The sequence below is a fragment of the Belonocnema kinseyi genome, chromosome 4 (assembly GCF_010883055.1).
Source record: "Belonocnema kinseyi isolate 2016_QV_RU_SX_M_011 chromosome 4, B_treatae_v1, whole genome shotgun sequence".
Lineage (NCBI taxonomy): Eukaryota > Metazoa > Arthropoda > Insecta > Hymenoptera > Cynipidae > Belonocnema > Belonocnema kinseyi.
In genome coordinates, this window is record NC_046660.1 from 80,392,676 (window position 1) to 80,409,863 (window position 17,188).

Here is a 17,188-nt window from a genome sequence, read left to right on the forward strand (position 1 = left end):
TTTTAAGTTAAAAAAATGTTGTTTGTTTTCTATTTTCTACGGATCCTGAAAAATGCGCCATTTTTACTCAAGATGCGCAAAAATCCGCTCACAGAGGATCCGTAAAATATTTAAAAAAAAATGTTTGACATCTAAAAGTATGCACGTGATTCTTTTATCGGATTATTATATAATTATATAATAATAAGGATAACTGGAAAAGGGGCTATTACTTACAAAATTTTCTGTATGAATAGCTGGATTTTTTTGTTACGTGTAGTCTAGGGTGGTCCAAAAAACCGACTTTCGAATAGAGGCCGTGCCCCCCCCCCCCATTTTGTGAGGTTTGCCGGAAAAAAATTCCCTCCAAGTTTGAGCTAAATCGGTTAATATTAAGACGTGCCGCAAAGGCCCTGAAAATCCCCTAAGATTAACATAGGGAAATTTTGGTTTTCGGAAAAATGGGATTCAGGTTTCTGGATTTAAACTTAGCTTGCGGGAGATATGAAGAATTTTTTGGGGAGTCTCTAATCAATAATTTCCATTAAATTACTTTAAATTTTGATGCCCCCCCCCCCCTTGCGGAGATCCAAAAATGCCGCAAGAAACCGAAATTGACATTTTGGCCCAAAATTGACATATAAATGCCCTGTTTTTCTCTTTTTTGCTATACATTATTTTTGTTTGTCAAGTAGAATGGTTTTAAGTATTTTTCAACTAATGAACAATTCTTTAAACAATTTATTTTTGTTTAAATAATTTTTTTTTGCACTCACTCATTGAAAGGTATATTGTTTATTTTTTATTGGAAAATTGGTCATTTTCAGAAATAATGATCTTTGTTTCCATCATTTAATATTTATTTAAAAAATTTATTATTATTTAATTGTAACTTTCCTAAATAAAGGTATACAACTCTAGTTTAATAAAAAAGTTAGCTTTTCTGCTTACTATTAAATATCTACGCCATTTAGATACTAGTACCTTATTTTGTAATAAATTCTTATTTGTTTAAATACCATAGTGCAAAATGCTTTTACTCAGCGTTTAAATAAACCGCCTTAATCGCCGACATGTTATACTACGCTAAGCAAAACACTAAACATCCGTATGCGGTGCAAAGCAGAAGACACACTCTACAAAACTTCGAGCAAGCGCTATCGCTATGTGTTTGCATAGTAACATCTTTGAAAATTTCTTGTCGCTGTTCTCAACTGCTCTCTACTCTTCCTCTTTATTTTGACAATCCTCAAAACACAACTCTGAGTCAGATGCCCTAAGACTCCCTCCGTACGGGCAGGTTAAAAGCCGTGTTCGCAGTTCGCTCGCGCGTACAAGAATCACGTGGTGGCAGTGGTGGCCACCCACGTTTGTGGGTAAACAAGGAACCAAAGAAGACAGAAAATATTTGAGCGTGTGCGGGGAGCGGTAGGAGTCGGGCGAGTATACACGTTCGTCGTTGTCTCAGTCGTTGTGCTTGTGACTTTTGGTGCCGTCGCCTCGTCAAGGAGGGCCGGCCATATTCGCGCCGTGTTGTGTGTGAGTGCAGAAAACACAGTAAAAAGGCAAAAAGGGCTCTGGCTCTCTTCCGTCTCGTGCTCGACCACGATGTCCACGTACTCTCGAACCCAGGAAAGCGACGCGTGGGCCCTTTTGGCTCTCAAATCTGCGCCGGCAAGTCCCACGAAGATGCAGTTCCATCACCAAGATGCACCGATTGCAAGACTCGAGGGTCGCGAATTCGAGTACATGGTGCGTCAGCGGCGAATAACCATCGGACGTAACAGCAGTAAGGGCCAAGTGGACGTCAATGTGGGCCATTCTAATTTCATCTCCAGGCGCCACCTCGAGGTCTACTACGACCATCCTTACTTTTTCATGACCTGCAACGGGAAAAACGGGGTCTTCGTGGATGGGGTTTTCCAGCGCAAGGGAGCACCCGCTTTTCAACTGCCAAAGACGTGAGTCTCCCCCACCCCACTGATTCCCCCCGGCCACCTTTACACCTCATGGTCGACCTACTTCCTTTTGCGAATTTTCCCATTTTTTAAATTCTTTTCTTTATTTTCATCAGTGGGGATGTTGTCAATATTTTTTGTTTTCTTTTCTTTTCGAGAGTTTTTCAACGTAGAGAAAGATTTTGTAATGGGTGGTGATAGGTGGTTACTTGTGAGATACCCGGTATCTTTGACTTGAAAATGTTATGGTCAGATTGCACAAAATGACTAAAGATTGCCGAGAATTACGTCCGTGGACTTCATTGAACTTTTTTGGGTGGGAATTAATCGCCACTGTTGCGGTGGCTTGTTTTTCAAAATATTATGATCAGTTGAATATAATTCTGCTAAAAGAAAAACAAAATAGCGAATTTTTAGTTGTTTGTTGTTTTTTTTTTATTTTTATCGAGTAACCATTTGTTTGGATCATCTTTTTATTTTAATTGACCTACTTTTTTAGCACAAATTTTTTTCAGATGTTGCTAAATTCAGTCGGACAGTGATAATTTTCATTTAAATTTAAGCTTGTTTGGCCCACTAGATAAATATTTGGATTGGACTTGGTTTTGCGTCATTTTATAACAATTTTGAATTCTCATATTGGCCCATGAATTTGGAATCTTTAGATTTACGATTTTTATTCTAGATTAAAGGAAGATTTAGATTCTAACTTTCCGCAATTTTGGGAACAAAGTTTCTATAATTATTGTCCACGTTGTTTTGAGGTTAGGATGCTTGGAATGCAAGCAAGGGGCAAGCATGTGCATTTTCTTTGATGGTGTTTTTTATTGAAATGAGTCAATCAGTCGCTTAATTTAGGTAAACCAATTACTTATGAAAATTAATAAATGATCATTGTTGTCAACAAAGAATAATACTGCGAGTTTCAGGCTTTGTTGATAACAAGATATACAACGTGGGTAGAGTTGTATATACACGTGTTCAGTTGTTGTGAACAAAATTAAGCAGTTCATATTTTTATTAAAAAAATGAAAAAAAGTTACCTAACCCAATCTAAATTGATGAAAAGTATTTAAAATTGTATAATTTACAAATGAAAACCCTTAGAATTACAATTTTCGCACTGACTATTATTATGGAATTTTCCGTGAAACTCTCCGGTCAAGAATAGCGCTAGGGCTAGTATTGCGAGTTTTTCGTAATGGTAGACCCGAACGAGCGGGGGAAAATTTCGTAATAGTAGACATTTCATAAAATTTTAGGTCTTTAACAATGGTATGTTTTCAAAAAGTCGTTCCACATTGAACAATTTTGAATTGAATACTTCAATATTCTACAATTTATAGAATATATATTTTCCATTTTAAACTAAAGACTGTCAAATAGAATAATTTGAGATTGAGACTTAATAAATTATACCATTTAAAATTGGTAACTTGTGAAACATTCAGAATCTGTAACTCCAAAATATTACTGTCAGCTTGCGCATTATGACTTAAGAATTTTGAAAAATAGTTCGTATGTTACTGGAATTTTTTAGACGGGAATTAATAAGCATCATTATTGTTAATTAGTTTGGAAATTTAAGTCACTTAAATAAAATTGAATCCGAATTAATTGAACGAAAATGGCCAATTTGTTTTGCAATTTCTCTAATGGAAGAATTCTTGTGTGAATCATCTTTTTATTTAGAATGACCTACTTTTTTATTATCAAAGTAGCATTTTTTATTTGCTTCTTTTTAAACAAAACATTTGAACTGGTGAATATAAATGTTTTACGTTTTGCAGCACTGATTAATTTTTCATGATTTTGTGGTAATTATGAATTTTTATATTATTTCATCATTTTGGAAACTTGAGGTTTATTACTTTGATTCTGGTATAAAGTAGAATTTATATCACAGATTTTGTGAATAAAATATTTTGATACTTAAAATATTTGCCACGTTGTTTTTAGGTTAGGATGGGTGGGACTGCGAAGCATCTCGAGGCAAAGTTACGCATTTTCCTTGATCAATAAAGAAGGTTGAGAGTTCGGGATTTTTAAGAAAATTAATAATTCTGTTTTTGTATTCAAATAGGTAAATTAATTAATCTTTAAAATGGGTAAATTGTCAGAATTAAAACATGATCCTAATTATCAACAATGATAACAGTGGCGAGATTTAATGTTTGTTGATATTATACAATGTGCAGGCTCAAATTTGTTTGGCGGATATCCATCTATGAATGCTTTACGTCATAGAGCACGTTTTTCATGCGCTCGGACAATTTTGGATCTTAAAATTATTTTCAGAATTCAGATGTGTGCATTATTTTGATGTTTGAGAAAAGTAAGATATATAGAATTACATTTTTTTAACAAAGTATCTGCTTTTCGCCCACGTTGTTTTGAGGTCAGGATACTGCATCTAAGGAGAGAATAAAATTTCATTGATAAAAACATTAATCATCTTCTTTCTTTGAATTAATCTAATGCAAAGTATTGACAATTGATGATGTTTACTATCATTAAATTTTGTTTTCACAACAATTGATGACTTATGCAATGTATACAACACTCGTGAAGTTTGTATCTATTGACATTTAAGATCATCTGGTAATTTAAACAAATGCCTTATTTATCATAAATTTACTTAAATAAAGAAACTCATTTTATTAATGTCAAAAATCCTAACTTTCTCCTATTCAAAGTATTCTAATGTAAATATTTCATAAATGTTTCAACAAGCTTCAATTTTGTAATTAAATTAAAATTTTAAATTGAAAGATGCCGATTACAATGATAATATCTTTACACCTATTTTGCACATTTTTGAAACACATTTCAGGATTTTTTTTACTGGAAAACATTATATCTATCTTATTAAATTCGTAGTGTCTGCTTTTAACGAAAATGCCCTGCTGTTCGTAATAAAATTTCAGTGCGAATAGACTCCTTTTTCCAGGTCTCTTTATTCGCACCGGAAAAATTTGGCTGTTCGTACCGAAATTAAGTGTTCGGAGACGCTCCCCTTTAAATAATTGAATTATTCAAAGTATTAAAAGTCCCAGAATTCTAACAAGCACAGGATTTTTTTAAAAATCAAATATTCTAATGAAGAAATAAATTTAGGTTATTAAATAATAAATAAATATTGACATATTGGTTGATACGGATATTCACTTCATTTTGATGTACGATCTGAGGGAGTGCTATCTAAGATGAACTAAACTTAATTTTACTTGTATTTACTTATTATCGACCGAAGGGTACGATTGTATTCAAAAACAAAACATTGGCAGGGTATCAACCCTATCTGGAAAACCTGGATTTTGCAGGGAATTTTTACGTGTACTCTACCGACAGAATTTTGGGTACATTTCCTTTTTTTTAACATTTTTTATCACTTCAAAGGCGAATATCTATGCGGAAACTGAATCTATGACTTCGTGATCACAATCATTTGAAAGATTATAAAATTTCGCGTCGAATTTGTCGAGGTTGAAGTTATTTTAATGAACGCATTAAAAAATATTTAGCTTTAAGTGTACAATTTTTTTTTGCATAATGAAAAATTTGAAATCATTAGTTCAACCCTTGTAAATGTAGAAAAGTGTTCCTAAAAATTTAGAAAAATCATAAAACAATCACGAAAAAAACCTTTAAATCTAAACTAAGAACACCATTAACTATTATGGAATTTGATGAGTATTTATAAAAAAATTTTATTCGTGCAGTTGAAATTTTTGGGAGTCAAGTCCGATATTCGTCGCTAACTTTCATTTTTTATAAGGTGCAAATTGAGATTTAATTAGATATACAAGGGAATATTAAGGAATCTTATGTTGCATATTCTAAAAAAAAAATTAAGTTTAACGACGAATCTCTTACTTTTGGGTCCCAAAAATCTCTATTGCAGGAATAAACATTTTTTTCAAAGTACTCAGCAATTACATCATATTTAATCGGCTTTTAGACTTAAATTTAAATAATAGGATTTTCTTTTGATTAAAGAGATAACCCGCACATTTTAAAATGTTCATTTTGCTAAACAAAGAAATGTTGATTTTAAAGCTAAATATTTTTTCATTCTTTCATTAAAATAACTTCAACTTTGGTGAATTCGACGCGAAATTTTATAATCTTTCAAATGATTCTGATTATAAGACCGTAGATTCCGTTTCTGTACGAATAATTTTGCTAAAAACTAGTTTCTTTGGTTGAAGAATCGTAATTTTAATTGAAAATGCATATCTGGATGAAAAATGAGATAAAATTTTTTACTATTTTGTTGGACATTTTGTTTTTCGTTGATAATTAATTTTTTTGAAAGTGAAAATGTAACTAACCCAGTTGAATATTCCATCATTTTAGTTAAAAAATCATCTCTTTGGTTGAACATTAATTTTGCAACTAAAAATTCAGCTATTTAATTTTGGGTTAAAACGCTATATTTTTTAGTTGAAAATTCGTCTTTTTTTTGTTTTGTAAAAATAATTTTTTAAACTGAAAGTGTTGCTATGTATTCCAATTAAATATTTCATCATTTTATTTAAAACCTCATCTCTTTGGCTGAACATTAACTTTTTTAACTGATAATTTAACTACATATTCTATTTTTTGTTTAAAATTGATCGTTTTCAATTAAAAATGCAGATATTCCAGTTGAATATTCAACATCTGAGTTGAATAGTCATCTTTTTGATTGAAAAAAAAACTACTTTGTTCAAGATCAACGATTTTAGTTGTTGGTACATCTCTCGATAAATTTCTGCGTGGAAAATTGTTTAAATTAAAAATTCAACTGTTCTATTTTTGATTGAAAGCTGATCTTTTTTAGTTAACAATGAACTATTTGGTTGAAAATTTATTATTTTTAATGGAAAATTCAATTATTTGGTTGAGAATTCCTGTGCACGGCCATTTTAGTCAAATTCATGTAGCAATGCTAACTTCAACTGAAGTCACAACTCCGATATTTGTTCTGCACAAAATCCTGGCACTTTTTTTTACCAAAAATTCCCCTTGCGCTGTAATTTATTGTTAATTCAGTTGTCTGGATTTGGGCTACGCACAAAAATCGGCATTTTTTTATATTTCCAAAAACGACTAGTAATGTTGACTTCAGCTGACTGGTATGTGAAGCTCGAAAACTGTTGGCGTTATCAAATTTCAGTCATTTGAATATTGAGAACTTGAAGCACATTAATTGAATTTACATATTAATAAACATTAAAATAATTGTTATAGAAGTTCTAGATTTTATTCAGTCATTTGAAAACAGAGAATCCCACATGGTCATAATTGATTTGAACGATGTCAAGATCCTTTATCATGAAAGAAATCGAAAAACAGATAACTCATGGGGATTTTATTCATAAAGAGAGAGGGTGACATAGCTTTTGATTTTATATAAAGGATTTCTCAAAATGGAAAAAGACTGTAAAAAGTGGAGAGGAGTTGTAGCTTCAGCGGAAGTTAGCATTAGTACATGTTTTAAACCAAAATTACTGAGCATACATTTGTTTTCTGCAGTCTAAATTAGCACTAAATTATTACATAGTACCGATTTCGATTTAACGATGTTGTAATTCCATGTTCCGGGACCTTGAAAACTAATCTTATTTAGATCAAAGTTAGCCTATTTGGTTGAAAATTGATATTTTCTTTAGTTGAAAATTAAACTATTCCGTTAAGAATTCATATATTTGATTTATAAATCGTCCTTTTTTTCTAGAAAATTAATTTCTTTGGTTGAAAATACAATATTTCACTGGAAAAGTTAAGAATTTGAAGCGGTTTAAATTAAATTGAATATAGTACCCATATTAATTTTAGCTAAATATGCCCGGCATTTTATGTATAAAAAGATTTAGAAAAATTGTATTGTTAAAATTCATGGACTTTCGAGGCAAATTCAAGAAATTATTCATTATATTTTTAGCATTGTTTAATGAATCTATGGTGCTAATATATTTAAGAATATTTTGTAATATAATTTGTCTGAAATTTTCCGGATTTGAGTAGAAACCCTGATTGCGTAACACAATAGTACTTAACTTAAAAACAAGTATTGGTCAAAATAAAGACTTATGTGCTAAATACGGTTTCGATAATATGTCCGTTCGAATTTGGTTAGAGTAAGAAAGAAGTGAGTTTATGTAAGTAAACAATATCCCTTTAAAGTTTACTATTAATATAATATGGAAACAAACAATATTCTTCGTCATAATATTATCGTTCTGTCATTGTCAAATTAAGTCTATATAGCGTATAGCCATTGGTTTGCTTTTCCTTTCGCGGCTTAGCTACTTCAAGGCAACTAGTAATCAGTATGAATTAGGTATCGAGCAATTTTTCAGTGGAGTTTATTCTAAAATACGAAGATTCTCAAACAATAATGATTTCGTTCTACAGCGCTGTAAATTCATTATTTGCGATTTTAGTATTTCCAATTGAAAGTATGTCCTAACATTGTAATCAATTATTCCCTTATCAGTATCTTTGCATTTAATTTCTAAAGGCATATCACCCTAATAAATTATGATAAACAAAACATTCTGGTTCGTATCAAGATGTTCTAAATTCAAGACTTTAAGAATTACTTGCACGTCTTTTTTTTATTTCTTACTTAAATATTTTTTTTTCATATGAATAGAAATTAAAATAATGTTCACGTTAGTCCCTCTATATTTTTTATTTCCAAGTTTGAGTATTTAAATCAGAATAATGAAGTATCTTTGAAGAAAATTAATTTTCAGCAAGTTAAATTACATTTAAACAGATCAGACTTTTATACTACTTTGGGTGTGTCTCTTTCTGTTCTTGGCAAAAATTACCCTTCGTGAAGTTAAACTTTTCATAAACTGTTGAATATGTCTTATGATGGAAGTTTTTGACTTGTTATCATAAAAAAGGGGAAATTAAATGGAAGTGGGGTAATCCGTATCAGAATCGTTAAAGATAACAAACTTTTGACTTAAATATTTATAATAACTTGAAAATCTCTTGGCAAAAAACATGTTATCGTGATGTGAGGTTTTAATTCCTTAGTAGCCTTGCTATCAAGAGGACATCCGCCACCTAATCAATATTTGTGGTTTATAGCATTGTAGTCTCTACACTCAAGCTACTATTAATATCTCTATCTTCTAGAGAATCCTCACTTTATCTTCCTTTAGTTCATTTCATATTTACAACTGTAAAATGAAGGCGATGTTTTTTTCATTGATCCACTATCGTCGAAGGTACTCAATGGTCATAGGTCACGGAAAACCTGAAAATCAGTTGAAAGTCAGGAATTTTGAAAAAAAATGTTGCAAAAATCGAAGAATGTGTATACGGGATACTTTAAATAAATATCAAGGATAATAAATTTGAAGTTTTTTAATTTCAACTTGAAATCGTTTTATTTTGTTTATAAAAGATTCTATGTCAAAGTGCTACAAGATTAAGATTATGGTCTTTGAATATTAGTGGTTACGGAAAATGAAAAATTGGTCAGTAAAAAGTTAGGGAATTTTGAACATAAAGCTTTGCGGCCACCTTGATGTAATACTATTTCTTTTAGTAATTTATTGGCCTTGTATTTTTATTTCTTTTGTTTTGAACTTACTTTCTCCTGATGATTATATTTTTAGTAAAAAATTTTATTGTTGGTTTGAAAATTCATCAATTTTGTTAAAAAGTTATGTTTTTGGGTTGAAAATGTAACTATTTTGTTGAAAAATCGTCTTTTTCGTTTAAAAATATATCTGTTTTGGTCGAAATTTCATCTTTTTGGGGTAAAAGTTGTACTATTTGATTAAAATTTGAACCCTTTAGTTAAAAAAAATCTTTTTTCCCCAAGATTCATTTTCGTTAAAACTGCACCTTTTTGTTTGAAAGTTTGTTTTTTTTTTGTTGAAAATTAATTTTTCTTTTTACTCAAAATTGAACTATTTTAGTTGAAGATTCTTCATTTGGTTTAAAATTAGTTGAAAAAATATATTTGGTTGAAAGTTGATCTATTTTGTTGAATGTCGATCTTTTTTAATTGAAAATTCAACTAATTTAATACAATTTAAGCTTGTGTTAAACATTTTCATGTGGTGAAGGTTCATCTCTTTTGTTAAAAATATATTTTGTTGAACGTTCTTTTCTTTAACTGAAAATGTAAATTTTCAATTTTTTGTTCAAAATTGATCTTTTTTAGTTGAAAATTGATCGAACTTTTGTAGAAAAATACTCTTCTTTCTTTGAAATTTCCTCTTTTTTGGTTGAAAATCAATTTGTTTGCTTTGAATATTCACTCTTTCGGGTTGGAAATTCAATTTTTTAAAAGGAAATTGGTGTTTTGGCTTGAAAGTTAAACAATTTTGATGACTTTTTTTTCTTTTTCTTGAGTCAAAAATGTTTTTTGAGTTGAAAATTCGTGTTTATGATTGGAAAATTGAACCTTTGTGTTGAAAGTTCTACTGCTTCTTTAAACAGTTATTTTTTAATGGCTGATTCATGATTGTAGTTGAGAATTCATCTTATTGGTTGAAAATTGATCTATTTGTTGAAAGTTTGTTTTTGTTGTAGATGAAAACTAATTTCTTTGACACCTCACCAATTTTGGTTGAAATTCCATCATCTTTGGTTGAAATATCAACTATTGAATTTTTGTTTAAGAATTCATATTTGTAGGTTGCTAATTCAGCTGTTTGGTTTAAAATTAAACTATTTTGTTGTGAATTTAATCATTTTAAAAAAATGTAACTGATTGAAACCTTTACTATTTTGTTGAAAATTCGTTTATTGGTATGTTTTTCTTTAGAATTTAAGAATTTCTAGGATTTAACGTTAAAATCAGAATATATTACAATATTATATTAGAATAAGAATAATAAAATTAGAAAGTATTAATAGTTAAACAAATGAAAATGCTGTATTGTGACTTTATAAACTATTTTCAAGATTAAAATATGTTAAAAATAATATATTCATAATTATTGAAGACTTTCATTAAGTTAAAAATAATAATATTGTAATTATAAATCAAATATTCAAAATAAAACAAAAAACTAAATTGTGAAAGTTACAATTTTAATTGTTATATTTGAAAAAATTTAATTTTAAAGTAAAATTGTCGAATTTTTATGCATAATGAGAAAAAAAAATCAAAAAATTTAGAAGCTTTTTAAGAATTATGAAAGGCTTCAAAAGAATATAGAACATTTTTTAACGAAATATTTTTAATGCGGCAGGATTATAAAAAGATTTAGAAAGAATCAGAATAATTTTAAAGGGTATGTTTAGAAGTTCTTAAAAAATTTCAAAAATAATTTGAAATTTGAATAAATGTAAAGCAAGATGTTGATGTTTCAAGAGTTTGAAATGAAATTTTGAAGCTTTCTAAAGACGTTAAAACTATTAAATATGAAAATGATTTAACTTTTAATTTAAGAAGAGTTAAGTTTATAACAACAATGTAACCTTTCAAATTTTAATATTTCTAGCCTATAATTGCTTAAAATTAGTTGCAGCTCTGTTTTTATTACTTCAAGTGGACACATTTTTATCTTTAGAGTTCTAATTTTTTAATTTCGTTGACCGTGAAAAATGTTTGCGAACCGGGGAAAAACCGGGAATTTTTTTATATGAATAAAACGGCCACCCTGATTCTCTTTCAGGGAGAATAAAAAATTGGTACGGGAAAAGTCGGGGAATTTTGAAAATAAGGTTTGGCATCCACCCTGAATATTTTATTTGAAGCAGATAAAAATAATGGTACTACATAATCCTTTTTTTGATTGCAGGTGCACATTCAGATTTCCGAGTACAAACATAAGGCTTGTCTTTCAATCTCTGGTGGACGAACAGGAACAAGGCAATGTCCGCGTGCCGTCTCCTCCAAGGCAAAGAGCTCCACTTCCACCTCTTCGCATAAATATCCCCGACACGGGTTACAGCAGTCCATTCCCATCTCCCACGGGGACAATCAGTGCTGCCAATTCTTGTCCAGCGAGTCCGCGTGCTGGACAAGGCAGGAGAAATATATCCGCGGACCTGCAGATGGTCGCAGCTTATGCCGCAGCAGTCGCAAATGACCCACAAAATTCCGGGATCGAGAGACACGAGGGTGGACAAAGTACAAGCAGGCAGATGAGCCCGGAACCTGGAGCGGAACCACGTTATCGAGGCGGAGGAGGCGGAAGCTCGGGTGCAAATGGAACTTCCGCTCGTTATAGCCCCCCAAAAGATGACTCGAAGCCACCTTATTCCTATGCCCAACTCATTGTCCAAGCGATAGCCTCTGCTCAGGACAAGCAGCTTACGTTGTCAGGCATTTACTCTTACATCACCAAGAATTATCCGTATTACCGAACAGCCGACAAGGGCTGGCAAAATTCGATTAGACACAACTTGTCCCTGAATCGCTACTTTATCAAAGTACCGAGGAGTCAGGAGGAACCGGGAAAAGGTTCCTTCTGGAGGATAGATCCCCAGTCAGAGGCAAAACTTATCGAACAGGCATTTAGACGAAGAAGACAGCGAGGCGTTCCTTGCTTCCGAGCACCTTTTGGATTATCTTCCAGGTTCGTTCACAGTCTAGTGTTTAGTTTAATTCTTCATTTTTTATTGTGATATTAATTTTGGGAAATTGATACTCCTCTGGGATTCCTAGTGATTTCTTGTGATTTATTCAATTGTATAATATGGCCTCACAGTCTATTATTGAAAGGAATTAAAATGAGAAAATTCCAATGAGAAAGTCAGTTCGAAAACGATTCAGGCAATGGTAAAAATGGCGAAAGAGTTTTCAAAATTAAGTTAAAGGGACACGGGGTGGTCACCTAACCGACTATGATTCCCATTTGAAAATTTACAGTTTTGGGTACTTTTAAAATTGTTTAATTTATATTTTAAAAAAACAGTAAATCGTTTCACTTTAAAGGGTTAAATATGGTTTTTAATTGTTTAATTTGAAACGTTCAAAGTCATATAATTTGGTATTCAGTTTTGGTCGTTCCTGTTTTTAATTTACTTTTTATTTCCTTTTGAGAATATAGGCTGAGTTGAAAGCATTTAAAATTCATTACAAAATATAACTAATCATAATTAGTTCTAGTACTTTTGGGAAACTTTTCGTTTCATGAACTACAAAATAAAGAAGTGTCAGTCAAATCTACCGAAAGGCATTTTTCTTCATACATTTTGTGTGAGGTCCTTTAAATATCTAAAAAATTTTAAGTTTAAAGACTGCAGTATTGTAAGAATTGAATTTTAATTATTTTAAAATTGAATCATTTAAGGTTCTCGTCTAATTAAAATTCTTTTGTTTTTAAATCAAAATCGAATAATAGTAGAATAAAATTATAAAAACTTGACAGTTCTAAACCAATAGCTTTTGAAATTTACTGAGTTTTGACTCATAAAATTCGAAATTCTTTGATTCGAATTTAAATCTTAAAAGATTGTATAATTGAAAAATTAAAACCATTTGAATGCTCGAACGATTATAAATTTACGTCATTCAAAATCGAGTAGATTAATGTTAAAATTTGGAGAATTTAGACAATTTTAAATTAAGAACTCTTTGTAGTTAATTGATGTTCAATTAAAGCATTAATGAACTTATCCAAATTAAAATCGTAATTATTTAAATTCGTAAAATTTCCCTTGCTTCTTATTTTTTAATTCCCTTTTCCCCCTAGTCTCGTAAAACTTTCACCTTCTCCCCTTTTTTCTTTAAAAACGTTTTACAACGTGTTGAAAATTTGAAAACCAGAAACAGAAGTTGTTATCTAATATAAAATTAGAATAGTTAAACCATATAAAGTAGTATTAGAAAGTGAAATTTTTTTGGATTGAAATCTTTAAGGTTAAATAATTAAAAAATGGAAAAATGTTTTGAATACCGGGAATTTGTTTCAAAGTCTTTTGTGGCCACCCCGAGACAATAGGGACTGTGAAGCCTCTAGAGTAAAATCACAAGACGAAAAGTATAATATAACGTAGGAATTGAAATTGAATGATAGTTACAAGGTGCCTGCTCACTTGGAAAAACTGAAATTATCATGAAATGATTATATACCGCGAAAAACGTAGAAATGTCGGAATTTTTAAGTTAGGGAATTTTTTCGAGAGCGTGTTTTTTTAATTTGTAATATAAAATTAAATAACAATATTTTTTCATTTGTAAAAGTAGTTTTATATGACAGTATTTAACTTATTTCTTGAAATTTCGCTTTTTTTTAGAAATTCATTTTTTTGAAATTACATATTTTAAAAGCAACATAAACTTTAAAACAAAAGAAATTATGCAACACAATTGCACAAGAAGCCTTGAAAAGAATTATTTTCCTTTAAAAACAGCGTTTTAAGAAAACAAATACTCAAGAAAATAAATTTGCGAAAAAAATTGCACAAAAAGAGTTACAATGAGCGAAATATGTTTTCAAATAACACTGTAAAGTGGCTCATTAGAGACAGGTATATGACAATTGAGAAAATAAGAAAAAATAAGAAAACTCTCATTGTAACTTTTTTTGTGAAATTTTTTTCGCAAATTTATTTTCTTGAGTATTTGTTTTCTCAAAAAACAGTTTTTTAAGGAACATACCCTTTAAGCCTCCTTGTGCAATTTTGTTGCATAATTTGGTTCATTTAAAGTTTATGTTGGGTTTAAAAAATGTACTTTCAAATGTTAATCAGACATTAAGCAGACATTAAGCCATGCTGTACCTTTCTTGTTCTCTAGCATTCGTTGATTGATTGAATTCAACTGTCTTTGATTTGATATTGAAACCCTTTTTTTATCAATTCAAGCGTTTTTGATTTAAAATTAAAACCTCCCTTGGATAAAATAACAAATAGTACATTTTTCTTTGAGAATTTATCTTTTTTTTATGAAACTTCCAAGTACTTGTTTAACTCATTGTTTAAAAATGTTTGTTTGTAAAAAATTCTACTATTGCAGTTAAAAATACATTTATTTTAATTTAAAATTGATCACTTTGGTTGAAAATGTTACTTTTTTTGTTGAAATTTTATTATTTTTTTCGGTTTAAAATTAAATTATTTCATTTCATGGTTGGGAAGTGATCTTTTTTGTTGACAATTCAACTAATGCAGTTGGATGTTCCATCATTTTTGTGTACAATTCATCTCTGTGTTAAAATAAACTGATCCAGTTAAAGATTCATAATTTTAGTTGAAAATTCATCACTTTGTTTGAAAATTGAACTATTTTGTGGAAAATTAGTGTTTTGTTATTGTTAAAACTTCATTTTTTTAACAGAAAAAATGTCTTATTCCATTTTTGATCGAAAATTGATATTTTTTATTTGAAATTTGAACTATTTCTTTAAAAATACATCCATCTTGTTGAAAGTGTAAAATTTGGCAAAGGTTAGGAATATTAATTATATTTAATTGATACACACAATATTGCACAATATTGATAAAGAATCTTTTCAAAACATCTTTCCATAAACTAAAAACGATGTTATAGTTTTTAGAATGTTTACTCAATCTAAAAAATGCATTTTTTGCTTTTTAAAAACATATTTTGAAATATAATGTAATACCCACATTAATTTCAATTTACAGAATATATTTCCCTATTTTCGTGAAAAATCTCCTTATTTCCTTTCCTTATCACTTATTTTCATAAATGAAAACAACAGTTGTTTAATTTTACTCTTGAATATTACAATTTTTATACATTTAGCTATTTACAAGGACAGGAAAATCTGACCGATAATAAACTCATACATATTCTATTAAGTATTATGAGTCGATTGTTTACAAAAATGAAAAATAAATTAACGGGACCGTACTTACAAAAATTATGCGCGGAAAAATCTCGAGAAAGCTGAAAACCCTTGGAAATGTCAGGGAATGTTTTTCCAGGATTTGAGTAGACACCCTAAGTTAGTTGCTATGTTCCTAATAGTATCTTTCATTCAAAGAGCAGAATTGCAAAAAACTGCATCGAATACGAACGCTCCAGAAGGTAGGAGAACCCCGAGAAAAGTTAGAAGCACCCGCATCTTTAATTCGCAGTTCCAGAGGTTTTAAGATACAGAATCATACCCGTTATTCTAAGTTTGTTCCTCTTTAATTTCAAAGACTCATTGAGTGATTTGTGACTGATTTTGGAATGTTCTACATAAATAGGAGCGCACCAGCATCTCCTTCACATGTTGGAATCAGCGGCTTGATGACGCCCGAGTGTCTCAGTAGAGAAGGTTCACCTGGACCGGAATCCTATCCGGACAGCTCAGTTCCATCTCCGGCTGGACAACTTACGAGTCAATCCGCTCCGGGATCTCCTGGCCATCCTTATGTTCCGCCTCCTCATAAGGGTAGGCTGATGCAACAAATTACAGTCGTTACTAATGGCGTCAATAACGATTCTGCTAGGGAAGGTAATGCATTTCACGATTTTATGGATCATAAGATATCTTTATCAGCATTTTTGACTTTTATTCTGGGGATTTGCTTTGCAGATAAGTACTTGGTGCCTGGGAACGTAGTGGAAGAGCATTCATTGTCTCCGGCTGGGCAATATAGTCCAGCGCCTGTTATTGTACAAACGACTTATAATTACAGGTATGTATTTTCATAAATATTTCACTGGAAATTGCAGCAGTGAACATTTTACACTAGACCTGATCAGTAAGCATCATCCATATTCTACCTGAAAGCGGCTGAATTCAATCTTTTTCTTTGCCAAAATCATATTTCTTATGTTTTATGAGCTGTTCAATGGCAAAACTAAAATTGGTCTGTTTTGCTTATAAGTTGACCTATTTGTAAGTGCAACTGTTTGGTTAAAAACTAATTTTGTTTTCTTGATCATTCAAATATTTTGTTGAATATTTAGTTTTTGCTTTAAATTTAATCTTCTTTTCATTTTAATTCGACCATTTGGTTAATTATTCAGCTTTCTAAATTGAAAAGTCAACTATTGTTTTTTAAACATAATTATTTGGTTGAAAATTCGTCTATTTTATTTGATTTTTTGTTTGATAATTTAACCTTTTAAAAAAATCAATTATTTGGTTCTAAATTCAAAGGTTTTGGGTTGAAGTTTAATCTTTCTTTTTAAGTTGACTTTTTAAACGATTTGTCGAAAAGTAAGGAATAAAAAGTTCTTGTAATCAGCCAAGGAATACGCTTGATTTTTTTCAAAGCGTTTTGAGCAAAATTTTGGATTTTGCATATGAACAATTTTTGCAAAATTCAAAATTTTGCTCAAAACGCTCCGGAAAAATTCAGGAGTATTCCTCGGC

At 30.4% G+C, this 17,188-nt stretch overlaps 1 protein-coding gene across 2 annotated transcripts in view; it reads left to right on the forward strand.

Moving 5' to 3' along the window:
• The first annotated feature begins 1,099 nt into the window (after nucleotides 1-1,099).
• LOC117170580 (forkhead box protein K1) overlaps nucleotides 1,100-17,188 on the forward strand; it is a 30,410-nt gene continuing 14,321 nt past the window's right edge. Inside the window, exons 1-4 of one of the 2 annotated variants that reach the window (XM_033357434.1) lie at nucleotides 1,101-1,940; nucleotides 11,705-12,484; nucleotides 16,071-16,321; nucleotides 16,403-16,505. In XM_033357434.1, coding sequence (XP_033213325.1) covers nucleotides 1,588-1,940; nucleotides 11,705-12,484; nucleotides 16,071-16,321; nucleotides 16,403-16,505 — 1,487 coding nt within the window. In that variant the 5' untranslated portion in view covers nucleotides 1,101-1,587. Of the gene's footprint in view, nucleotides 1,941-11,704; nucleotides 12,485-16,070; nucleotides 16,506-17,188 lie in introns of both variants that reach the window. The other variant, XM_033357433.1, reaches the window with a different exon arrangement.